Source organism: Microchirus variegatus, assembly GCF_963457635.1.
Source record: "Microchirus variegatus genome assembly, chromosome: 1".
Lineage (NCBI taxonomy): Eukaryota > Metazoa > Chordata > Actinopteri > Pleuronectiformes > Soleidae > Microchirus > Microchirus variegatus.
Window position 1 is genome coordinate 2,901,492 of NC_139802.1, and position 26,638 is coordinate 2,928,129.

At 39.7% G+C, this 26,638-nt stretch overlaps 3 protein-coding genes across 4 annotated transcripts; all 3 read left to right on the forward strand.

Moving 5' to 3' along the window:
- Positions 1-216: 216 nt before the first annotated feature.
- Positions 217-2,640, forward strand: rps9 (ribosomal protein S9). 2 transcript variants are annotated; one of them, XR_014592824.1, is made up of 6 exons: positions 217-239; positions 938-1,047; positions 1,141-1,263; positions 1,445-1,631; positions 1,717-1,875; positions 2,384-2,520. XR_014592824.1 is itself a non-coding variant. In XM_083889644.1 (5 exons), the coding sequence occupies exons 2-5, from the start codon at positions 951-953 to the stop codon at positions 2,559-2,561; spliced, it is 585 nt and encodes a 194-aa protein (XP_083745770.1). In that variant the 5' UTR covers positions 217-239; positions 938-950; the 3' UTR covers positions 2,562-2,640. The 2 variants fall into 2 exon arrangements, 1 of the variants encoding a protein (XP_083745770.1); XM_083889644.1 differs by lacking the exon at positions 1,717-1,875 and having other exon boundaries at positions 2,384-2,640.
- A 220-nt stretch (positions 2,641-2,860) lies between these two features.
- Positions 2,861-11,030, forward strand: mboat7 (membrane bound O-acyltransferase domain containing 7; the record flags this gene model as incomplete). Its single annotated transcript, XM_083895067.1, has 9 exons — positions 2,861-2,924; positions 4,757-4,870; positions 5,687-5,816; positions 6,620-6,746; positions 6,866-7,022; positions 7,374-7,569; positions 8,180-8,332; positions 8,449-8,625; positions 10,631-11,030. Exons 2-9 carry the CDS (start codon positions 4,795-4,797, stop codon positions 11,028-11,030), a joined length of 1,416 nt encoding a protein of 471 aa, XP_083751193.1. The 5' UTR covers positions 2,861-2,924; positions 4,757-4,794.
- A 1,915-nt stretch (positions 11,031-12,945) lies between these two features.
- On the forward strand, positions 12,946-26,095 carry tmc4 (transmembrane channel-like 4; the record flags this gene model as incomplete). The annotated part of the gene is made up of 16 exons (XM_083895112.1): positions 12,946-12,982; positions 13,428-13,620; positions 14,740-14,888; positions 15,006-15,155; positions 16,138-16,223; positions 17,767-17,903; positions 20,060-20,207; positions 21,503-21,661; positions 21,739-21,896; positions 22,926-23,052; positions 23,949-24,046; positions 25,027-25,210; positions 25,297-25,427; positions 25,581-25,736; positions 25,819-25,897; positions 26,003-26,095. 16 exons carry the CDS (start codon positions 12,946-12,948, stop codon positions 26,093-26,095), a joined length of 2,085 nt encoding a protein of 694 aa, XP_083751238.1.
- Positions 26,096-26,638: the final 543 nt, after the last annotated feature.

Below are 26,638 nucleotides of genomic sequence, written 5' to 3' on the forward strand. Positions count from 1 at the left end.
TTTACTGTATGGTGTATTATAACATTAACTTCTTTTAAATGTAATTACTATGGCTGATACAGTTTATTTAATTTCGTTATACATCCACGGTTTGACCACTAGGGGGCGAAAATACATTACTGCTACTTCCGCTTGGACACAGAAGTGCATGATGGGATATGTATTGCTTGTAGCGGGCCTATAAATACAAAGGAACTTCCTTCATCGGTCTCTTTACCGCGTGAGCCTGAACGAAACAGGTACGAAGCGCAGCTCAGCTTCACTACACTATTGCTAGCCGTTTAGGAGTTTTTATATGTACGTAGTTTCGTGTGTAGTACACAGCTGCTCAGACATAACGACAAATATGTCTTTTAAACCACTAACTGCGCATTTTATCAAGGATAGTTAGAGGGGAAGGGTATGTTGGTTATGCTAGCGCTAGCTTGGCACGGTGAAAACGTGGTGCGGTACAGTTCAGGCCTAACCGTGAATATGTACAACTACGGACTTCTGTTGAGTGTTTGCATTGTTTTTTTTCTCATTTCATATACTAAATGATGCAGTGAAGCGGTTTTTGTTTAGCAGTGCGGAAGCTTTTTCGTTAATTTCAGCGTGTTATCTAGCGACCGCGGAGCTAACAGACACACTGAAAATATTTATGTAGCAATTTTCTTTGTTTCCGTTACTTAACTTAAATAAAAGTGATTAAAACTTTATCTAAATTACTTCTTCTATAAAGCTATGGCTGGTAAACATTTTTTTCAACAAACGACAGATTAACAATTAATAAACGGTTATGTATTTTAACTCTAGTTACTGTTGACCCAATTGTATGATAATCACTTACACCGGTTCATTATTTTATCAAATTATACTCATTTGAGATCGACTTGAATTTTAATCAACGTTAATTCCGTGCGTGTCGGCTAACCATGTGGCTGTTTTCACATTACAGGCACTAAGCCGCCATGCCCGTTGCCAGGAGTTGGGTTTGTCGCAAGACATACGTCACCCCCCGCCGTCCATTCGAGAAGTCCCGTCTCGACCAGGAGTTGAAACTCATTGGTACGTTGTGATGTATTAGTATCTTGCATTATAGAATAAATGGCATTCTAAAGTGCATATAAAATATTCACTTGACAATCTGTTCTCTTTTAGGCGAGTATGGTTTGAGAAATAAGCGTGAGGTGTGGAGGGTCAAATTCACCCTGGCCAAGATCCGTAAGGCTGCCAGAGAGCTGCTGACTCTGGATGAGAAGGACCCCAAGCGTCTGTTTGAAGGTATACAAGTCGTTTCACCTTTGTTGTCGTATATTTGGCCGATGATTAAACTAACTTAGCGTCAGACTTCTCTATGGTGTCAAGAATTCCTCGTGAATGAGGCCAAATCTGCAACTTGATTAATATTACCGTTGCTACAAAGTGCATTTTTAAAATCCAATTTGCTTGTATGATTTTCCAGGTAATGCTTTGCTCAGGCGTCTGGTGAGGATTGGTGTGCTGGACGAAAGTAAGATGAAACTCGATTACATCCTGGGTCTGAAGGTTGAAGATTTCTTGGAGAGGAGGCTGCAGACTCAGGTTTTCAAGCTCGGTCTAGCCAAGAGCATCCACCATGCCCGTGTCCTTATCCGCCAGAGGCATATTCGGTAAGCTCAAGGCTCCTGCAGATCAAAAGTCATTAAAAGGTTTTCTAAGGGACTCATGATAAACCCGTGCTTCCTGTTCCATCAGAGGACCGACAACTTGTAACGCTGTCCACTGAGATCAGTTAAAACATTTCACCAAGGTCAATTCGGTATCAAAACCGTATACCTTGTCAATAGAAATTGCCCAGAGCCAATCCTGCTGCTGTGGGCTCAGACTGTGCCACTTTGGTGTTGTGGCTGCCAGGTAAGGTACAGGGGATTGCACCTCGGGCAATTGTAATTCTCACTATTCTGCTTTCATACAAGAGAGTTCTGCATACACATAGGCTTATATGTTCAGTGTACCCGCAAGGTCCATGTAAATAAAGCATGCAGTGAATTTGCTGTTTTTTTTCCTAAAGAAAATTAATCTTACCCATGATTTTATAAGACTGGCACTTGATACCCCAAAATGTGGCTTTTGAGCAACAAAAGTCATGTTATTCAAAGCAACCAATTAGATTCTCAAGAATTGTACAAATTAAACTTTGCCTGTGTTCCCACAAATGGAGACCTTGTGTTTGGTCATCTAAAGAATGGCAATCCTTCCAAAAGCAGTGGTTTATTAACCTGCGTGTGAAATTTTACTTGTCATAAAGATTGAAATTTCCTTGGTTAAATGCTTGGCAGCCAGCTAATTTTTACCCTTGGAGCAGAATTTGAAATATGCAATCTAAAGGTTTTTTCTAAATCAATTTTCTTTCTCTTGGCAGTGTGCGCAAGCAGGTGGTGAACATCCCCTCATTTGTGGTTCGCCTGGACAGCCAGAAGCACATTGACTTCTCCCTGAGGTCTCCATATGGTGGTGGACGCCCAGGCCGCGTCAAGAGAAAGAACGCCAAGAAGGGCCAGGGAGGAGCTGGAGGAGCCGATGATGAAGAGGAAGATTAAAAAGGATGTCGACCAGGGAGCTTAAACTTCTGAACTTTCATCACATTTTCAATAAAAATGTTTTGGTCTGACCAGAAAATTGAATCTGCTTGTTTTGTTATGTGAATTGATAGAAACAGACTGTATATACTATAGCATCAAGAGCAGTTGAAGTCAAACTGATTCGTTTTAATGGTGCATGCATTAGTTATTCAGAGTTTGGGGTGGCACTCTTGATTTCATAATGGTAGAGTCCACACCCCCGTAGTTGGAGTGATCCCAGCCGTGACGTCGTCTTTCACCAGGAAGTGATTGCAGTGGTAGACTGATGGGACTATTCTGCTGGTGGCCGCACTCGGTTATTTGAATCTCGAACTTTACAGTGTAAGTAATGAAAACTTTCACCTCGTCTTTGTTAATGCAACTGAAGGTTACATAGCAATGAGTCAGCTGTTAGCACGGACTGTGTACTAAATAGCTAGCCAGCGTACGAAGGATACCGCGTCTGTCAATCCAGTATGTGGTCGAGTTGGTCTTTTCAAAAGCAGAAACCTAATTTATACATACACTTAATAGACAAAGCGAATTTGACTTAAGTTTATAAGGTATGTTGTAAGATATGCTGTCGTGAGTGAGGCTAACCGAGCCTCCTATGCTAATGTTTGCTAAACCAACATGTTCACACGTGTTGAGTAATGTGTGTTTGCTGCCTTTGTATTTCACATCTACGAACCACGTAAATGAACTACCTATTAAAATGTGGTTGTGAATTCAATATACAAATGTTTTTCATTTGTAATATGTTCTTCACGATATTTCGCATTTCATTGGCTCACGCTTTCACTAACATCGTTGACAGGAATGTCTCCGTGTACGTTCAGTTATGTAATTTAACACTTCCGTTGACATTACCTCTATATTTCTGCATGGTATATTGCAACGTTTTACTCAAGCACGGCTTTTTCTATTTAGCTCTTGTCACTTCCCCTTCTCAACAAAAGTGTTAATGCGACCTTTCTCTTTAACTGTAACACTTTAGCATTATTTCTTAAAGGTAAACATTTCTACTTCACGAAGCGATTTTTGAGTCCTGGCACCTTGACCGTAAACTACTTTGTAAGTTGTCTCTTGTATGTAATATTTCACAAAGAGACGCACAAACTGTTTATTTGAGTTCTGCGTTTTATTTATCTGGTTAAACGTATTGGCCATTTGTTGCCCTGATTGCTAACGACTATCATTGGCCATATGCAAACACATTTTGCTTGATCTCTTATGTACAATCTGGTCTAGGCTATTCAACCTAAGGCCCGGGGGCCAGATCAGGCCCTTCAAGCAATATGGACCGACCCGTGGCCCATTAACCCAAAAATAATGAATGTATTATTAAAACGCTTTTTAAGATAAAAAATAATGCATATTTCTGGCACTTTGTGATACTTTGCGTCCCTTTCTGGCAAATACTAGTACAGCTGTAATTGTATGCAGCCTATGTATGGACCAGAATATTTTGCACTATGAGCCAACTGTAGTGGGACCTGTGTCTTGTTGGTACTGTAACTTTTATTCTTTGCACTAATAGCCAACTGCAGCAACTTACTTATATTTCTGCAATAATAGCCTTTTGTGGCCATTGCACCTGAATGTTGTTTATATTGTTACCTCTAATTTTGTAAGAGCCAGTTGTGACTGTTATACCCAAATGTTTTTGGTACTGTAACCGTGAACTTTTGCACTATACGCAAATTGTATTGTACCTGAATGTTAGTGGTTTTACTTAACTAGTTTTTACCACAAAACTAGCAGCAATTTCAATACATAAGTGCTAAATAATTGAAAACATTTTGTATCTATTTGTATTCGTTTACTGTACATGCAACACAAAATAGTAGTACAGGGGTTGACCGGCCCACTGTCTGGACAGCTTTCCGAAAAGCTGGTCCCCTGGAAATGTTAGTTGAATAGCCCTGTATTATAAGTTCACCAAAATACATCCTTTAATTAAAAAGAAAAACAAGTTTAATCCCTACTACACAGTTTTAGAAGAACTAGAACAAAAATACCCTCGGAATATCTTTATATTTAATATGTACGCTACTGGTATTTAATACTTGTTTTATTATATTATGTTTTCAATATAAATACAGAATGTGTTGTTTTGTCTGTGTGTTTCCTTGTGTTGCCTCTGTCATATTTGCATGTTTTTTCCATATTAGACATTGGGGCTGTTGTGTGTGTCCGTGTTAGCAGAGCCATGTCTCCTGACGAGCTGGTGTACCTGGGAATTCTCGCCGCCTCCATTCCTGCTGGATTCCTCTTCCGCCACCTCAGTGAGTGTTATGGTCAAGCTGAGATAAAGACATTTGTAATACTACCATTCATTTTCTTTCTTTTTTGACAATATTCACTTCTTCTCAGTACACTGCTATCTACACCATATGGGCAAAAGTATTTGGTCGCACATGTTGAGTATTGAATTCAGGTGATTCAATCAGGCTTTGGGCACCTTATCTCAAAAGAAGGACAATCTTATCTTAGTGCTTCAGCATACCAAGACATTTTGGATAATGCTATGCTTCCAACTTTGTGGTTTGAGGAATGCCCTTTTCTATTCCACCACGTCTGTGCTCCAGTGCCCAAAGCAAGGAATTAGAAAGACATGTTTGGTGTGGAATAACTTGACTGACCTGACCTCAACCCCACCAAGATGATCCAGGCTTTCTCGTCCAACATCAGCCTGACCTCATGAATGCTCTAGAGAGTTAATGGGCACAAATCCTCTGTTGGTTTAATGATCAGGCATCCAAATACTTTTGTCCACATAGTGTATGTTTTCCTGAAGGATGAAGTTACAAACATTGTTTGATGGAAGATGTTGACAAGGATTTATTGGTGGTCACATACAGATGATGAGAAATGTGACTACTAAACCATATATGATATATATGTTTAAAGTAGAGCCAGTGTACGTTTTAACCAACCCAAATACACATCAGACTTCCCTCAACAATCTTTTAATCTGCTTCTATTTTAATGGACGCAGGACAGGACACTTTTCAGAGTTTATAGCACATATCTTGGAGTGTTCCCTGTGTTTTATGACATATTATATGTAGTTAAATTGTATTTTTTTTTCTTAAATTCAGGTCCACCTGTGAAGCAGGGGGCAGGTCTTCTTCTGGGCCTCTCCATCACTATCGCGACCTGTCACATACACACACTCCACTCTCTGGTGACGGTGATTGGAACATGGATTATTATAAAGAGCAGCTGGCGGTGAGTGATGACAAGGCAAACATGCATGAAATGCACCGATTGTACAAAAGTTAGGGTGTAGCATTTAGAGTTAATCTTAGTATTGATTAAAAGGTCAGCTGTTTGCATCTATACAGTCTATGAAAAACATCCCTTGTATTTGGTTTTGCTTTTATAATCTCTACAGATAATAATGTATCATAACTTGTGACAAGGAAAACAACAATTCCTTGTTTTGGCATTTTTGACTATTGGACCTTCATTTTGTACATTTAACACCAATTAATTATTCATCAAATGTTTCAGTTGTAGTATGTAGCAAATGAATCTATTAAACAGAAAGACAACATGGGTTGTAGGCTGTTAAATTGTCTAAATGGAATAGAACAGCCTAAAAAAATTCAAAGGTGCCATATGTAAGAATGTGGCCAAAAACAGTTACTACATTCAAATTCAAAATACCGAGGTCTTTTAGGTTTCGTGGTTGCTCGGCAGCTGAGACTATACTGACTGCAATGATTGGTAGACGGCGGTAGGTGGCGCCACATGCCAAAACATGATTTCAAAACATAAGCATGAAATTTGCAGTCTGCAAAATATTTTTTTTACGCAAATATTTTGGCTGTGCTGTTGTTGTTGGTGAGTTCAGTTTGTTATATGAACATTATTCCTGAGTCTCTGTGACATATTAGGAGGATTTTATGGCCAGTTGCTTTAGATTTATTACATAATGCACCTTTAAGATAATTTTAATCATTTAACAAATGACACAGCAAAAAGCAGGACCTATAAAGTAGCTCATAACTTTTGTCTCTGTCTACCAGACGAGCCCCAGCGCTGAGTCTCACATGGACTTTTCTCTACCTCCTCTTCTTCCGGCTGGTCACCTGGGTCGATCTTCCGGCGCCAACACCTTTCGCCAACGCCATCCAGCTACTTCTTACTCTCAAGGTGGAGACACCCACGCTCACACAGCGCGTTCACTGGGAGCGCACGACCAGGGAAACACCGCACCTGTCACTGCTGACGTTTTTATAAGTCCTCCTGTTTTTTTTTCTCCTCCATCTCAGATGGTGAGTCTAGCCAACGAGGTGAACAGTTTCCACACGGAGAAGAAAAAGGAAGTGAGCTCCTTTGCCAAGTCTCCAGTCATTGGTGGTCTGTCTGAGGAACCGTCGTTCTACGATATTCTGTCCTACAGCTACTGTTATGTTGGTATAATGACTGGTAAGTGGAGATGTCTTCACTCAGTGAATTTGAAACATGATGCGTTCGTATGAGCCGTTGTTGAAGTCCATTTGCCTGTGCATGAATCTTAACTGTTGTCTCTCTTTGTCTCGCTCTACGCTTCTTGTCCACTATTGTGTGAGTCCATATTGTCTTCAGATTTATTTATAAGTTGCTGTAAGTTTTCATACACTTCTACTCTCTTTTTGTTTTTCTCTTCTTTTGAACCACACCGCCCTCCACTGTTCCCTCTATGTGTCTTGCATTGTCACGGTTGTCCTTTGTTGTGTGAATCACTGTCTTCTCAACACTGCCCTCATTCCTCTATCTTATTGGTCCGTCCCAATGAAGGTCCCTTCTTTCGCTTCCAAACATACGCTGACTGGCTGAAGCAGCCAAGTCCGCAGGCTCTGCCCGGCTTAGCACCGTGTCTGCAGCGTCTGAAGCTGGTTCCAGTCTACGGCGCTCTCTTCCTGACTGTCAACGCTGTGTTTCCTCTGGCTTACGTTCGCACAGACGAGTTCCTGGATGAAAACTTTTTTTTCAGGTATTGAGACAATGCATTTCTCCTCTAATAAACTCTATAATCATTATCTACCAAGAGCCACTATATTTTCCTCGTGAGGGTCGCGGGGTCGGGATTTGAAACGGTGACTTTGACGTGAGGGAAATGTAAAACTCAGTAAACATTTGTCCTGCTAAAATTGACCTTTTTAATTATTTGTAGGAGGACATTTTAATCTTACAGACTGCTGGATAACAATTAGAATGCTCACATTAACTAAATCTAAATTCAAAGGCATTTTAAGGACCACTTCCCCAGAACAATATACCGTTTTTTACTGATTTCTAGAGATAAATGTGTTATGTGATCTTCAGACAGTGAATCTGAGATACATGTCTCATTCCCACAACAACAGATAGCCAAAATTTTGACGTCAAAATCTTGTCAAGATTCTGTAATGGAACGTGACTTATTTTCACATAAAATGTGAAACCACCCGTTAATCATATTGTACAATGGCAACTTTTTCATAAAGTAAATTAAAACAAACATTCTTTACGCAGAAAAGTTACCTGTAGTGCACTTTGTGGAGGACCCAGTTGTGAGCATGAATAATGTGCTTCTTTCTCTCCATTTCTCTTTTAATCACCAGGTTCTTCTACATGGTAGCGGTGTTCTTTGTGTTCCGGATGCGCTTCTACGCCGCGTGGTGTGGAGCTGAGGCTGGTTGTATCAGTGCAGGTCTGGGCTGTTATCCAGAAAAGGCCTTGTCCAAACCCGGGGAAGGACCCACCGTCAACTACAGGTACAGCACCACAGAAACAACATGTACCTGTAAACTAAGTGAGGCTGTATTTACATGCATTAACTTTTCTTATCTGTTCATTTTCACATTTTCTGAATCACTTCCCTCTTGGTCAGTTCTGATCCCACTGCTGAAGAGGAATATGACTTTAAAACCATCCAGAACATCGACTGCTACAACACTGACTTCTGTGTGAAGGTCCGACACGGCATGCGTTACTGGAACATGACGGTGCAGTGGTGGCTGCATCACTACATCTACCCCAACGCCCCCTTCAAAGCCTACGCTCTCAGGTGAGGCTTAAGGTTTACAGCAGGCGGTGCTTATATAACAGGCTTATATCCATGATGTGCCACAATTTAAAGAATGTAAGCATATCAGAATGTCTGCATGGCATTTGTGCAGTGAGGAGAAATGTTTCAAACTTAAAGAAAATATGTTCCTTTGTTTTTTATCTAAAATCATAAGTAGATCTCGCTCCCTTCCTCTTTATTGGTATTTTAGGCAGTGTAGCAAAAATACACTGTCACATTATGAAGTAGGAAAATCCATTTAAAATGCTCTCCATACCCTTATCCTAGGCTGAACATAAGTAACTAGAATGTTGCTTATAGTTGTAAAATAGTGGTCTTTCCTCTGTCACTCAGTGTGTTTACATGCATGTTAAAAGTCCAGTTTTAGTCAGTCTAACACAATCATTGAGTTTTGTTGTTTACATGTCTTGTAAACAAGTTAGTCTGATTAAGATTGAGCTAGTCTTAGTCGGACTAACATACCTGGATGATGCAATTCATGGTCCGATTACTCCTGCATCTATACTCTTAGTTGGACTGGAGGCGGACTTGGCTTCTTCAGGGTGTCCTCTGGGTCTTAAAAAGTATTAAAAGTTGATCAATTAATTTGGGGAAAATTAAGGCCCTTAAAAAGTATTAAAAAGTCTTAATTGTGATTTCATGAGGTATTCAATTTTGTCCATAGAGTTTGACTGCACAAAGTATGCATGAATGTATTCATTTTCCTCACTGCGTTTGTTAAAAACAACGACGCACAGGCATGCTCGCCCTGCAAGATCAGCTCAGTGCTGCGTGGGTACACATGGTGTTACGCATCTTGCGACGGCGAACACCTTCCTGCTGGTGCAAAAAAATATCCAAAATTGTGCTCTATAGATGATTAGAGCTTAAAGTGGCGATACGGTCTTAACATTTTTTGAGAAGGTCTTGAAACAGTTTTAGAAAGGCATTAAAATTAACTTCAGGATTCCTGCACATACCCTGTTCTTGGCGTTGCCGGAAATCATACAGCGGCGGTGTCTTTCTTCGAAACAACACATCAACCATTTGTATCACATTAACGTGAAGAGCGGATACGAAATATTTACAAAACCAAAGCACAATCCATCTCGCCGTTCACTGTGTGTTTTTCTGTGACGTAAAGGTTAACAGGAAACTTTTTCAATACGCACTAGCTTATAGAGACATACAGCACTACCTACAGAGGCGGAGTCAGATTTAAGGACACATTATACTTCTCCGACTGCGTATGCGTTATCCGTCTGCGTCACCACGGAGATGCCTCGAGCCTTTATACTTCTGCGTCGTGGTGGCGGACATGTGCTGCAATTTCTCGCCTGATCAGTAGGGGTCGCTGCGCAAGGTTGTTCTGCTTCAGGCTACAGTGAGCAATGGCGTCCGAGAAAGAAAGAGAGAGAAAGACTGTTGTTGGAACGCAGTTTTAAGATAATTTGAGGCGAGAAATTGGCCATTTAGAGTCTAAACATGTGCTGTGTGTGTGTTAAGATATGACGTATTTATAGTTTGGCAGCGGCGTTATCGGCGGTGATCAGCTCCGCGTCTGTGGACGCTCGGTGCTCACTGTGAGCCGGCACAGAGCAGCTTCGCTCGGCCTGTCCTGAGGACCAATCGCAGCTCTTGCCGTCTCCGTTGTCCCTTGACGGAGTGACGGACACTTAAAAAATATTTCGTGCAGTCCGCGACGACGCAGAGGCTCTTCGACAGGCTCTGCGTCGACGCAAAGTCTCTGCGTAACCTACGCAGAGCACTTTACGCAGAAGTATAAATTGGGCTATACTCTCCTCCGCATGTATACTAAGGCTCTGTAATTTGTCCGATTGTCTGTCTTAGTCAGACTATGGCCTTAGCTCTGTTAAACTGTGAGTCTCAGATTCTCACTCGAGTGTAATCATAGTGATGAGGCTGTTTATTTCCAGCCACACTTACCTGACTAAACTTACCTTTAGCCCCTGTAATCATCTCTCCTTTTTGTCCGTGACTCCAGGGCCGGCTGGACTATGATCATCAGCGCCTACTGGCATGGACTCCACGCTGGCTACTACCTCTCCTTCCTCACCATCCCCCTGTGCATCGCAGCTGAGACTGCAATGGAGGCATCTGTCCGAACCAAACTGGGCCCTCGTGGGCAGAACATCTTTGACTGGGTTCACTGGTTTTTGAAGATGAGGGCCTATGACTACATGTGCATGGGCTTCGTGCTGCTGAGGGCGTCCGACACCATCCACTACTGGTCGTCCATCTACTTTGTCATACAAGTCATCGCCGTGGGTTGTATAATAGTGGGCAAGGTGCTGAAGGGAGGGAAAAGGGAAGGGAAGAGAGGCGACAAGGAGGTGAAAAAGGAGTCAGAGATTGAAAAGGTGCATGAGAAAAAAACAGACTGAGTGAACGTACAGAAAAGAAATGGCTGGAAACCTTTTTGGACATGAGGGCTTATTTCAACACAAACACACACACACACACACACACACACACGTCCACCAAGAGTCATTGTAAATACAGTGAGGCAAACAGTGTCACAATGTTGTAAATGTTGCTTTAACTGCCGCAGGAGATATTTCATGTAAAGTACAGGGAACACGGATGTTGGTGCATAATGTTACTTTTGTATTGTGAGCACTGGCCTCTGTGTTGGGACAAAATGAGGTCACTGACATGCAAAGATGCCACTTTAAAGGACCAGTGTGTAAAATGTAGGTGTTTTTTTTTTTTGCATGTGCAATAGTTTTCATTAACACAGAATGAGCCCTTTATATTTAGAACAGGAGCAGCTCTTCACTGCAGAGGCCATCATGTGTACAGCAGGCAAACTTTACAGCTTATAGAAGGGAAGGCAGAAGTGAGAGAGATTCAGCTGCAACATAATGCAAAATCCTACACACTGTACATTTTAAAGGCATGTGCAACCTTCAAAATGATCCTGTATCTGTAATCCCATGTGCTCTTTATGATCCTTAATTCTACAACAAACATAACATTCCAACAGTGCTCAGTCATGCCACAGCGTGTGTGCATTTTATGAAAATACAAGGTTATTGCCGTCGACTTCATCCTTACTTTTTGTGTTCTGCCGTTAACTGCCGCACAAAAAACTCAGCTCATTATCAGGAACACGCTACGCTGACATCTCTGTTATCATTTGAAAAAAATAACATACGTCTTGTTTACTGCCAAAATATCTGCACTGCCATCATGGACCATTCAGGGCCGGGACCAGAATCTAATGTCATGTTATTATTAAAGGACGGTGACAGTAACAGCACGATTTCTTTACCCCCCCCAGTATAATCCAAAGAAGAGGCAAATCAATTTGATGGTTAAAGAACTAGTAGTGTTACAATGCGCATGTTGAAGTGAAATATTCAGTTTTCAGCTGGAAAATACACCAAGGAGGCTTCATGTCACTTCTGTGTCAGACTGAGATAATGTTTCTGTACATTTTGAGTGAAATAATAACATATTACTGTCAGTTATTTTCTTCTTATGTGTTTTCTTGTAATGGAGATCATTTAAACTGCATGTATTGTTTTGCCACATATCCTCAGTCTTCCCTTGCATAAATGGTTCTCTATTTATTACATTAACAGCGTTGGTGGTGGTGGTTGTGAAACACGTCAACGGGCTATTTATTTTTCTGCCCTTTTGTCTGTTCTGTCATTTGTCTTAGCCTTTATAAACTCCACTGGACAGCATTTTCACCACCAATGTCATTACCTTGTCTTTCCTTTATTATTAATTATTCTGTGAAATTCAAGTAATTCTATAACCTTATGAAAGGTTTTCTATACATTTTCTTTGTATCTGTTGTCAAACATTAACTCTGCAGCTGTAGTGGCCACAATCACACCTGTTTATTTCCCTCACAATGGTGTGTCATCATATTATACAAGTCTGCTCATATTTACTGTATGTTTTTCATGCATGTATTCAACAGTGCAGATGATCAGTTTGTCATTAGCCTCACAGATGTGTCTTTGTTTCCATCGGTAACACATTTTAACTTCAGTTTAACCAGTTTACAACGAGACCGAGCTCATTATAAAAGGAGTTGTGCGACGGTCTCCCTGGAAATAATGGGTTAAGCCAACAAGGAAGTACCTGTGCGGTCAATTACAAAGGGAGTAAAGTCCGTTTGAAAAAAAAAAACAAAAAAACTCACAGACAGAGTAATGATTCCTGAATGTGCTGCGTTTCCTCACGACGGGCTGATTTTTGCGTTCATTACCGGAAAAGCATTGGTCTTTATGTGGTGACCGAGGAGTTTTTCAGGCTAAATTTTGTGGGAACTGCGGCACAGAAATGACCAGTGATCCACAGAATCCAAGCTCTAATGAAGGTGTGTCTTTTAACGTATGCATATTCTTTTCTATTCTTCTGTTTTAAACCATGAGCTAACTGAATATCTTGTGTTACTGTGAAGCAGGTGACAATGTACTTACAGTTGTTGTGACAATAATATTGTTACTATATACTCTTACCATATTATGGCAAAGGTATATAGTCATAATTTAGTAAAATCCTATTTTTAAGAAATAGTACCAAGCTATTGCCTGGATATTACTTTAGAAATAACATGATATTACTGTAATATTATCTTCTAATACCACACTACTACCATTGTTTTTCTGGCTGGAAATGGTCTTAGAACTAAGATGTCCTAACCGTAATATTGCCCCATTACAAAAATGATAACCATACTATTCCAAAGTTGTTATTGTACCGTGTTTTTTAATGTCGTGATACAACAGCTTCACCATTTCCCCCGACTGTTTTTCTCACAGTCTCACAGTTTGGTTTCCCTGGTGAGCAGCCGTCGCTGAGGTCACGAGGGGTTTCGTCTCAAGCGTCAAATCAGAATTACCCACAGTTCAACTGGAGGTCGACCTCCGAAGAGGAAGATGAAGACGAGGACACTGAAGAGAGCCGGGACCTCAGGGGCAAACCTCTGCCTATGACTCTGAAAAGAGCTGTGAGGTATGAACTCAACTGCTCACACACACAGTCTCAGTCGAAATGTTTTGGTATACTTGGATATACTTTTGTTCCCAAACTGTTAAGCAGTGTTGTAATGTAAGTACAAATACTTTTTTACAAGTTCAGAACATGTATATGTACTTACTTTGTTATTTATATTTCAAGCAACTTTTACTTTTACTCCACTACATTTCCTCTAACTATCTTAGTTACGCGTTAGTACTAAATAAAATCAGAGGAATGAGAGTTGGTATTATGGTCTGTATTTATATAGAGCTTTTCTGTTCTTGATGAGCTGCTTTACAACTACAGTTTTGTCATTCACACATTAACACACTGCAACATGTGGTTAAGTGTCTTGCTCAAGGACACAGAGCCAGGATTTGTACCCACAACTTTCCAGTTATAAGACAACTTGAGCTACCACTGAGCTACAATGGCTCAATCATAACTGCTCATTTTTTTTTAAAATTCTTTTACTTCTAAAACTTAAAGGTGCATTATGTAATAAATCTAAAGCAACTGGCCATAAAATCCTCCTAATATGTCACAGAGACTCAGGAATAATGTTCATATAACAAACTGAACTCACCAACAACAACAGTACAGACAAAATATTTGCATTAAAAAAAATCTTTTGCAGACTGCAAATCATGTTTATGTTTTGAAATCATGTTTTGGCATGTGGCGCCACCTACTGCCGTCTACCAATCATTGCAGTCAGTAGAGTCTCAGCTGCCGAGCAACCACGGGTTGCCAGTTACGTCAAAAAACGAAACCTAAAAGACCTCGGTATTTTGAATTTGAATGTAGTAACTGTTTTTGGCCACATTCTTACATATGGCACCTTTAAGTACATTTTAGATTAGACTAAAGTACAGTAAATGTCATAAACGTTAAGACTTTTACTTAAGTAATCTTATAAAGTGTAATTTTCTGGTAAGATACTTGTACTTTTACTCAAGTATTCCTTTAAGGTACTTTAAGACTGAGGTTAAGTAATTAATAAATTCATAATATACATAACATAGTCTCTAGTTTCTAGAGTTTCTATTACCAATGATTTAAAATCTAGATACTGAAGAGTTGTTCGGAGTTTTAAACGTGTGTTGATTCCAGGCAGGTGCAGGAAATGCAGGTGCCTGTGGTTTCCAGCGGGAAGTCTTGGAAATGGAGACAGAACAAATCTCTGCGCAAACTCCAAAACAACAGCAGAGAATTTCTCTACTTTTTCGTACTGTGGAGGAAGTCTTTGCAACAGATCGGAGGTATTAATTATACATTCAAATAGAAGTAGATGTGGTCAAAGCAAACAGGGAAATGCTGTTGTACAGTATGTCTGTATTTTGAGCTAAAGCTTATGTTTTTTTTTTCATCTTTTATAGGGAATTTTGGAGGTGGCGTCCACTCTTACTTTCTGTTCCTGCGATTCTTGGTGGTGCTCAATTTTCTTTCCTCCTTACTGATCGCCGGGTTTGTCCTCATCCCCAGCATCATACTCAGATCAGTCGGCTCCAGCAGCAGCAGTTACAACGGTAATCGTTTGTTCAAGCTTCTCAAACGGCGGCACACGGTGCTGCCACTGAACGTGTTTATTATTCCAGTCTGATGTTTTTTGCACAGTCCTGCTTCGTCACAGGTTTACGCAGCTGTTTCTAGGCAAGAGCCTCAGACGCTGCTGTGGTAGCAGTCGTGGCATTCCGCTCATGAATAAAATAAATACTCACAGGTGATTGGTTTTCATCTGCAGAAAATGTTAGTAGACATTACATAGAATTTAAAAGGAAACGTTTTTTTTCATCATTGACTCTCTGCAGAGGCGATTCTAGAGTCTGTAGGGGCCCTAAGCAAAAATGCCCAGGGGGCCCTTCCTTCCAACCAGTGTTCATCAACATTATGTTATAATTAATCTGACACCAACGAAAAATGTATGAGTTCAAAATATTTTTTTTTCAAAATGAATGAAATAACATGGAAAAACCTTGTAATTACAAAGTATGTGAAAATATAAATGTAAAGCACAATAAAATACTGTAAATAGCCTTTAAAAAAACTATATAAACTTAGTTAAAAAAAAATACACTACACTGTAAAGAACCCACATTATAAAACAATATAAATATATAGAACAATAAAATACTGTAAATAACTGAATAAAACAAATATAAACTGAGTAAATAAAGATATGCATTACACTGTAAAAAATCATCTTAATTTTCCATCCAATTTTCACACAGGTTAAAGTGAGGTGGGGCCCCTTTAGGGAGGTTTCCTACTGAGATGTCATTGCAAATCGCCCATTGTTGTTTAAGGGGGACGGGGAGGCGGCTGGTCACTGCACATTTCAGTAAAAACAGCCTCGGGGCCCCAAGCAGTTGCCCGCCCTGTTTGTTCACAAGCTGCGCCTCTGCTCTCTGCCATCGGACTTTAATCAGCAAAACATGTAGAAATACTATAATCTGAGAATGCATGCAGATATCATGAAATGTTGTTTTTTGTTGTGTTTTCCAGGTTCAGTGGTTTCAGAATGCGTGAAGTATGACCCGAATCCTCCAGGCTTGACTGTGTTCTACAACTATTTCCTGGACTTACTTTCGGGAACGGTGAGACAGACACTGCAGCGTCAAAATAATCTGCAAACACGTGGTATTTACAGAACAAATAGAACAAGGTGTTGAGGACAATGGTGAAGAACAACTGAGAGGTGTTGAGGTTGATTTATTTGTTTTATCTGCTGATTTTAACAAAACAAAAATGTGCAGAACTTGACTGCACATTGACTGCATCAACATTAAATTATTCTTTCATTATTTGACATTCTGGTACATGTGCTTAAGACCATAAGGAGGTTTTATTGTCATTGTGCTTCCACAACTAAATTTAGTTGGTACACTCTATTTATTAAAAACATAAAATACAAAGACATGGACACAAACTGTATAAACTGGCAGCAATAAATGATATAAAATAGGTAAATGGTATAAATTTGGACAGATAAAATAAATAGATAAGACTCCATAGTCCTACGTGGTTTTTCTTTCGTTCTACTTAAATAAAAGACCGTTACAAATCTCATCTGAGAAAAAGTCAAATGTTCTTTTTAACTTGTCCTATTTTTAGAATGTGACCAAAAACGGTTACTACATTCAAATTCAAAATACCGAGGTCTTTTAGGTTTCGTTTTCTGACATAACTGGCAACCTGTGGTTGCTCGACAGCTGAGACTCTACTGACTGCAATGATTGGTAGACGGCGGTAGGTGGCGCCACATGCAAAAACATGATTTCAAAACATAAACACGATTTGCAGTCTGCAAAATATTTTTTTTAATGCAAATACTTTGTCTGTACTGTTGTTGTTGGTGAGTTCAGTTTGTTATATGAACATTATTCCTGAGTCTCTGTGACATATTAGGAGGATTTTATGATTTATTACATAATGCACCTTTAACGAATAAAAAAAAGATAATCATTCTAAGAACCTAAGAAAAATAAATAATGTGATGTAAAATGTCAACCCAGGCTTTAAAACAAAGACTATATGAAGTGCACTGTATATTTATTTGATTTGATTTCAATCATCCAAAATGGTTTCACACTTAACCCTAGAACACTATGGCTCAAATACACCGGGTGATTTTTACCCGAGATAATAAATACACCCAATAAAAAGTACTTTTCATCAATATATATCAAAACATGACAAATTTGAGTAGTGTTCTTTTATTTTAAACTGTGTCATGTCTAACAAAATGAGAGAAAAGCATCATGAGGGGAACCATATAAAAATGCTCCGAAATTACTGGAAAATTAGGAATTTGGGAACAAAACATTTCTAAAAAAAACAACAACTATGAAGATGAAAACTTTATTTGCATTTATTTATTTGCTCGGGTGAAAACCACCCGGCAATTGTGTTCTAGGGTTAAGGCGGAGAACACTAAGACTAACTATTCACTCTGCACTAGACCTTTAGTCTATGAATGCATCAATGTTATCCCAGTAGGCTATGTCCATATCCAATATTCAGCAAAACTAAACGTTATGCTTCATAAAAGCAATTGTGGATATGGTGTATATGGTGTCCTCTGTGTTGATGAAAGTCCCATGTTTGTGTAACCGCAACCATCCTTTCCTCTTTGTCCAGGGTTTCATGGAATATTCATATCTGTTTTACGGATTCTACAACAACACGAGCGGGAATTTCTCCTACAACATCCCGCTGGCTTACCTCGGCACCGCTGCGTTCTACTTTGCCTTTTGTCTCATCTGTATGTTAGCACGGTCAGTACCACAGTCAGTGTGTGTGTGTGTGTGTGTGTGTGTGTGTGTGTGTGTGTTCTTGTACTTGCGGCATACTGAGGACCAATGATGGTTTTTAACCAACAAAGTGAGGTCATTTTTACGAAGTGAGGACATTTTGGCCAGTCCTCACTTTGTTTTCATTGAAATCACTTCCTTAGGTTGCTATAACATGCTATACTCAATTTGTAAAAAAAAAAAAAAATCTAATTTTGGACGACATAGTATAGTATGACGTTTTTGTCAAATTTTGGGTGAATTTTTTTTGTCAAATTTTGGACCAAAACTTTTTTGTCAAACATTTTTTCAAATTTTGGACCACATAGTATCATATGACGTTTTTGTCAAATTTTGGACCAAAAATTTTGGACCAGAAATTTTGGGTCAAATGTTTTTAAAAATGTTGGTCGACATAGTATAGTATGACTTTTTTTTTTTTTTTTGGACCAAAAATTTTGGGTCAATTTTTTTTTTCTAATTTTGAACGACATAGTATAGTATGACGTTTTTTTTTCAAATTTTGACCCAAAAATTTTGGGTCAAATTTTTTTGGGGAAATTTTGAACGACATAGTATAGTATGATGTTTTTGTCAAATTTTGGAACAAAAATATTTGGTCAAATTTTTTTAAAATTTTTTGATGACATAGTATAGTTTGAGTTTTTTGTAAAATTTTGGACCAAAACATTTTTGTCAAAGATTTTTTCAAATTTTGGACGACATAGTATAAAATGATGGTTTTGTCAAATTTTGGACCAAAAATCTTTGGTCAAATTTTTTTTTTAAATTTTCTTCCAGCCCTTTCTGCTCTGGGGCTCCACCTGCAGACATTTCATGGTACTGCAACCAGTAGTTCTTTGTAGATGTCGTTCATGAAGTAGATATTTGTAATTGTGTTGATTTATAAAGTGGAAATGCTGGTTCTCAGTATGCAGCAAGTACAAGAATGTGTGTGTGTGTGTGTGCGTGTGTGTGTGTGTGTGTGTTCTTGTACTTGTGGCATACTGAGGACCAGTGAGGGTTTTTAACCAACAAAGTGAGGTCATTTTTACAGAGTGAGGACATTTTGGCCGGTCCTCACTTTGTTTTCATTGAAATCACTTCCTTAGGTTGCTATAACATGCTCAATTTGTAAAAAGAAAAAAAAAAACTTTTGGACAATATAGTATAGTGTAACGTTTTTGTAAAATTTTGGACAAAAAATTTGGGGTAATTTTTTCTTTTAAAATTTTGGACGACATAGTATATAGTATGACGTTTTTGTAAAATTTTGGACCAAACATTTTTGGTACTTTTTTTTTTTTTAATTTTGGACGACATAGTATAGTATGATGTTTTTGTCAAATTTTGGACCAAAAGTTTGTTAGTAAAATTTTTTTTTAAATTTTGGACTACATAGTATAGTATGACGTGTTTGTTAAATTTTGGACCAAACATTTTTGGTAAAAATTTTTATTTTTGTTATTTTGGACGACATAGTATAGTACGACGTGTTTTTTTTTTTTTAAATTTTGGAACAAAAATTATGGGTAAATTTTTTTTTACATTTTGGACGACCTAGTATAGCAGGACGTTTTTGTCAAATTTTGGACCAAAAATTGTTGGTTAAAATTTTGGACCAAAAATTGTTGGTTAAAATTTTGGACCAAAAATTGTTGGTTAAAATTTTGGACCAAAAATTTTTGGTCAAATTTGTTTTGTTTTTTTGGTCGACATTGTATGTAAGACGTTGTTTTTTTTTTTTTATTATTTTGGAACAAACATTTTGGGTACAAATTTTGGAAGACATAGTATAGTATGACGTTTTGTGAAATTTTGACAAGTTTTCCAGCCCTTTTTGCTCTGGGGCTCCACTTGCAAACATTTTATGGTACTGCAACCAGTAGTTCTTTATAGATGTCATTCATGAAGTAGATATTTGTAATTGTGTTGATTTATAAAGTGGAAATGCTGGTCCTCAGTATGCAGCAAGTACAAGAATGTGTGTGTGTGTGTGTGTGTGTGTGTGTGTGTGTGTGTGTGTGTGTGTGTGTGTGAGCCGTCTCCATGAAATATCAGGTCAGTGGCTGAAATAAACGAGTAATGACGAGGAAAAGTCTGAGTCAAGACTTCAGTGTATCCCCCTCCCTCGTCCACAGCATGGGGAGTGCATTCCGAGTTACTGTGGCAACAGGAGGCAGCGCTGTGGGCAGCTACAGCATGATAGTGTTCACTGGCTGGGACTACAGTTGCCTTGGAGACCAAGCAACCAAACTGAAGCAGAAGAACATCCACTACCAGCTGCAGGTCAGAGGGGATCTGTGGTGTTTAGCTGGAGGGCTGGGATGTGTTTATATAAACATTCATGTCTGTCTGACCTTGTTTCTGTTCATGAAGACCAAACACCAGAGGCGATTCTAGACTGTAGGGGCCCTAAGCAAAAATTCCCAGGGGGCCCTTCCTTCCAACCAGTGTTTATCTTCATCCATCCATCTATCCATTATCTACCGCTTCATCCTCCACCAGAGGGTCGCGGGGGGTGCTGTGCCTATCTCAACTGACATTGGGCGATAGGCGGGGTTCACCCTGGACAGTTCGCCAGTCCATCGCAGGGCCACATATAGAGACAAACAACCATTCACTCACACACTCACACCTACGGTCAATTTAGAGTGACCAATTCACCTAATCCCCATATCGCATGTTTTTGGACTGTGGGAGGAAGCCGAAGAACCCAGAGAAAACCCACACACACACAGGGAGAACATGCAAACTCCTTGCAGAAAGGCCCTTGTTCCGAAGTTGTTCCAAACGGGACTCGAACCCAGGAACCCGGGTCTTCTTGCTGCAAAGGCAAGAATGCTAACCCCTACACCAACCATGGGCCTGTGTTCATCTTCATTATGTTATAAATAATCACACCACTGAAAAATGCACAAGTTCAAAATATGTTTTTTTCCCCCGAAATGAATGAAATAACATGGAAAAACCTTGTAATTAAAAAGTATGTGAAAATATAAAATGTAAAGAACAATAAAATACTGTAAATAGCTTTTAAAAACCTATATAAACTTAGTAAAAAAAAAATACATTACACTGTAAAGAACCCACATTATAAAACAATATAAATATATAGAATAAAATACTGTAAATAACTGAGAAAAAACAAATATAAACTGAGTAAAAAAGATAAGCATTACACTGTAAATAATCCTCTTCATTTTCCAACTTGTAGAACGATAACTTCACACAGGTTAAAGTGAGGTGGGGCCCCTTTAGGGAGGTTTACTACTGAGATGTCATTGAAAATCGCCCATTGTTGTTTAAGGGGGACGGGGAGGCTGCTGGTCACTGCACATTTCAGTAAAAACAGCCCTCAGGCTCCGAGTGTCGGGGGGCCCCCTATTAGCCCCAAGCAGTTGCCTGCCTTGCCTGTTCACAAGCTGGGCCTCTGCCAAACACAGACAGAATAATAACATGATCGACGAAAAATCACCGCTATTTAAGCACTGCAACTTTAAGTAAAATTAGATAGCACAAAAAAAAATCTACTTTTTCATGGTTGAACCCTGACCTCGCCGCTCTGCTCCCTTCACTGTCAGGTGGATCTGGAGGAGCAGAGGTTAAAGAGACGAGCTGCTGAGCTGACTGTGGGCCAAAAAGTCCTCCTGTACTCTCTGCGTATTTTAATGGCTATTCTTTCACTTGGGCTCATCGGCGCAGCCTGCTACGGCATCGCTCTGGCCACCATCTTCAGCCAGGTAACTCGTGTTATGGTAGAGTGAGTGGAGATACTGGGATGGCCTGTTTTAACACCTTCCGTGTTTGTCCCAAACAGCAAAAGAGCGGAGAGGAAGGAATCCTGGGCTTGATTTTTGAGTATCTTCCCTCCATTGTCATCACTGCGGGAAATTTTGTGGTGCCTCTGCTGTGTGACCAGATCGCCTTAGTAGAGAAATACCCCCCGAGCAACACCGTCATAGTCGCGCTGTTGAGGTTTGAATCAGCGTTTCTGTGGTATATTGGTAATGTCAGTGTGTTTGCATCTATTTTAATATTTAACAGTGACTTATTTAAATCGGAACTAGACCGGAAGTTCCTATTAACGCTGCATTTTTGGTGTGTATCTGCGTCATTACCTTGTTTATGAAGCCCTGAAGGTTCTAAACAAACAGAACGCTGTGTTTTATTGTAATCTCGGGGCTCAACGAGATCACTGAAAATCCCGTAATAGTTACGTAAGCAGCGGTTCTCCTGAACAACCGATCGTCCTGCTCCGGGCACTAGTCCGGGCACATCCGGTTGCGTACATTGAACCACAGAAGAAGATTAACGTCCGCTGTGGAGGTGTTTCACGAGCGACAGTGTCTTCTGACTCTGGGTCAAAGTCATAAAAGGGACTGTGGCGAGGAGTCGTGAAGAAGCTATTTTTAAACATTGTTAAAACAATGTTTTGATAATGAGGAGCAGTGCATCCACCGTTCCAGAGGGGGGCGCTGCGCTTTACGAGAACGGATGTGCTTGATAGTATTGGCCAATCACAAGCCTCTGTCTTCTGGGGGTGAAAGTTCACTCTGAAATCTCGCAGCAGAAAAACACCGTCAGAAAAGAGGATTTCTATCGGCTCGTTTACAGCAACTAGGAGGTTTTTGACCATAAAAACAAGTTAATATATGTAAGTAGACCTCCATAACTAACATGTATGTGCAACATATGTGACCTTTAAAAAAATATTTTGCAGACTGCAAATCATGTTTATGTATTGAAATCATGTTTTGGCGTCAGGTGGCGCCACCTACCGCCATCTACCAATCATTGCAGTCAGTAGAGTCTCAGCTGCCGAGCAACCACGGGTTGCCAGTTACGTCAGAAAACGAAACCTAAAAGACCTCCGTATTTTGAATTTGAATGTAGTAACCGCTTTTGGCCACATTCTTACATATGGCACCTTTAACGTGAATATTTCTCTAAACGTCGAGGTAATCTTGAGAATCATAGATAGTAATCGTATCATTTCTTGTCCAGGTCCGTGTTCCTGCGTCTGATGAGTCTGGCGATTCTCCTCTACACTCTGTGGATTCAGATCACCTGTGAGGGAGACACAAACCTCAGAGCTTGTGAACTCTGTCATTACAACCATGGAGACTACCCAGTAATTATATTATGAATTATTCTTATTCTTTTCCACAAACACAATCAAAGGAGTCAAGACATTAGATAAGGAATCACCAGATTAAGATAACACCACTACCACTGATATTACTACAATAACAACATGGTTATGGTTGATATATTCAGTCATTTTGTACTTGAATAGTAACATTATTCATCTCTGCTGTTATTTTCAGCTTGGTAATGACTATACTATCACAGCAATATCATGTTATTACCAAAGCAATATCCAGGTAATGGCTTGAAAATGACCCAGTCAGAACAAGGCTCTTTCTACATGGAGTTTGCATGTTCTCCCCGTGTGTGCGTGGGTTCTCTCTGGGTTCTCCGGTTTCCTCCCACAGTCCAAAAACATGCAGATTTAAGGATAAGGTAAATTGGACACTCTAAATTGACGGAAGTGTGAATGTGAGAATTATCTGGACTGGCGATCTGTCCAGTGTGAACCCCGCACCAGCTTCCCCACGACCCTTAGCACGGGTGGGTATAACACGGTAGAAGATAATTACCACATTTTGTTGAAATTTGAGTTACTATTTGAGAATAACAATAGAAATAAGAGCATTATCTTACGAAATGAACACCCTACTTTTACTATGTTGCTATTGTAATTTAATGTCCATGGTTTCTAAACTAATAAGTAAAGACATGGGTTTTTCTTCTATATTATCGGGGAATTACGTACAAATTCAGTAGCTCATGATGACAGATGCTTTTAAATGCTCTTATTTGTGTTTACTGTGTAAAAATGGTAGAGCAAATAATGTACATAATAATAACACTGGACAACATACAGTTAATTATAGTTCATTTTGAATCAAAGCACATAAACATAGTGCAACAGGTTAATTTTGACACGTTTGTCTCATGGTTTAGTGCTGGGAAACACGTGTCGGACAGGAGATGTACAAGCTCACACTCTTTGACTTCCTCATCCACTTTGCTGTGCTCACCTTGGTGGAGTTTCCACGGAGGTAGGAACAAATCAAACAAAGTTGTTGTTTTAAATTAAACAGAATTACTGAACCAGTACATGAACAAAAACAGACGGACGCCATATTCAAAATGGCTGACTTCATAATCGTCTTGGTCTGTGACATGTTTTTCCGCCAAGTTTTGTGAAATTTGGTGCAACTTAGTTTTAGGCTTTGTTTTACAGGATTTCACCTTTGGGGGCAGTACTGAGCCAATTTTGAAAAAAAAAAAAAAAAAGGCGCCAGTTCTCATTTGCATGCCAATTTCCGTGTTTTTTGTTTATTTAGTGCTTCAAAAATGTGATCCTTTCGGAAGAAAAATAGAAGAATAAAAACTATAAACACTAAGTAAATTCATAAATAGACGAGAAAAGCACTCAGAGAGCACAGGCCCAAGAAAAGAAGAGGACTATTTACAGTGTAATGCATATCTTTTTTACTCAGTTTATATGTTTTTTTCAGTTATTCACAGTATTTTATTGTTCTATATATTTATATTGTTTTATAATGTGGATTCTTTACAGTGTAATGTTTTTTTTAATTACTAAGTTTATATAGTTTGTTTAAAAGCTATTTACAGTATTTTATTGTTCTTTACATTTATATTTTCACATACTTTTTAATTACAAGGTTTTTCCATGTTATTTCATTCATTTAAAAAAAATATATATTTAGAACTCGGAAGGGCCCCCTGGGAATTTTTGCATAGGGCCCCTACAGACTCTAGAATCGCCTCTGGTCATAGCATCTACAGATCACGCAATGGGACCAGGATCACTTGTTCCTGGTCCCATTGCGGACATTATCTGAAAATGTCATCCAAATCCGTCTGTAACTTTTCGAGTCATGTTGCCAACAGACAGACAAACTCAACAGGAGGTCAATAATGTGCAGTATTATTCATTGAATTGTGAAATGGCTGCAGGGACAAAACTACTGTTCTTATTTGCTCGCGTGTGCCGTGTTTTTGTCTGCGTCAGGATGGTGGTGGACAACTCGTCCAGTAAGCTGGCGCAGTGGGTGGGTCGGCAGGAGTTTGTGGTTCCCGCCAACGTGCTGGTACTGGTTTACGGTCAGACCGTGGTTTGGGTCGGAGCTCTGTTTTGCCCTCTGCTGCCGCTCATCAACACCGTCAAGTTTGTCTTCCTCTTCTACTTCAAGAAGGTTAATTGAAAGTTGCATTGAAACAAACCAAAATGTCACACAGTGGTTTTTATTCCTCACGTGTTAACTGGCGCTGTGCTCCTCAGATCACGCTCTTCTATAATTGTCGACCGGCACTCAAGACGTTTCGCTCCACCAAGTCCAACTTGTTTTTCCTCTTGGTGCTGCTGCTTGGCTGGGGCCTGGCCCTGGTCGTCATGATATACAGTCTGTCTGAGTGAGTCCTGACTGCTGTGTTGTTCCTTTGAACAAATACATTTGTTGTGAAAGTAAAGACTGAAGTGACAGCATCTCTAGGAACTGGATGAATATGCCATTTGTGTTTTATTACATCGTTGAATTAAGAGTGCGTCTCCCTCTGTGCTCCCAGGATCCATCCCTCCTTTGGTTGTGGTCCCTTCCGTTTATACTCCAGCATGTGGTCAGTGTTGCCAGCGTCTTTCTACAGCCTCTCTCAGACGACACAGGAGTTTCTCTTCTTCATCGGCTCGCAGGCGTTCCTCACTCCTCTGTTTGTAATATTCATGTGAGTTCTGTCGCCTCCCTCTGTCGCTGTTGTCCGCATCTTATATGGTCCTTTATTGTGACGTGTCTTTTCTCGTTCACAGTGTGGGGATGTGTTACTTCGTAGCCTTAGCTTCTGTCTATGGGAAAAGCGTTGCTCTGCTCAGAGAGCAGCAAAAGCGGGTACGTTGTTGGCAATAATCTCTGTGGTGTACTGTGAAGGCTTATGTCCCTGATACATGAATGCATTCAGTTTTACTAATGCACTGATGGGTCTTTGACTTGCAGGAGGTGCGTGATAAGCAGTTCTTGGTCAAGCAGATTGAGGAGCTGAAGAAACTTCATCTATCCACAGATAACGCTGCTGTATATGAAGGCTGAACTCATGGAATATATCTGGGTTCCTTGACCGTTATTTTCTCACTTGCACCACCTCAGATTGTTATTCACTCTGCAGAATGTTTTTTTGAGTTTGACAGTTTATTTGACATTATTTTGCTGAAAGTGGGACGTCCCCTTATAGGCTCATAAGAAATCTGCCATCAATGACAACCGTGACATCACTACTAAGTCTGGAACAAATTCAAATTCAGGCGTGAATATAAAGTATGTGCAGTCTGATTTATATGCTGACTGTATGACAGGAGACATACAGTAGCTGCCTCTGCCTTCCTTTGATCACGGTTACTGTGGCGACCATGGCAGTAAAATTACACACTTAATAGCATATCTGTCAAACAGGTCATTTGACAGGCATCACTTGGCAGGTGACTCACTAAGGCACGAGTGTCCAGTGCCTACTGATAAAGAAATGCAAGGGAACGGGTACAGGTCAAGTCAGTGATATAATGCTGATTGGACACTTATGCGAAGTGATTTAGGAATGTCGTGGCATTTGACAACTGTAAATCATAAAGTCTGTTT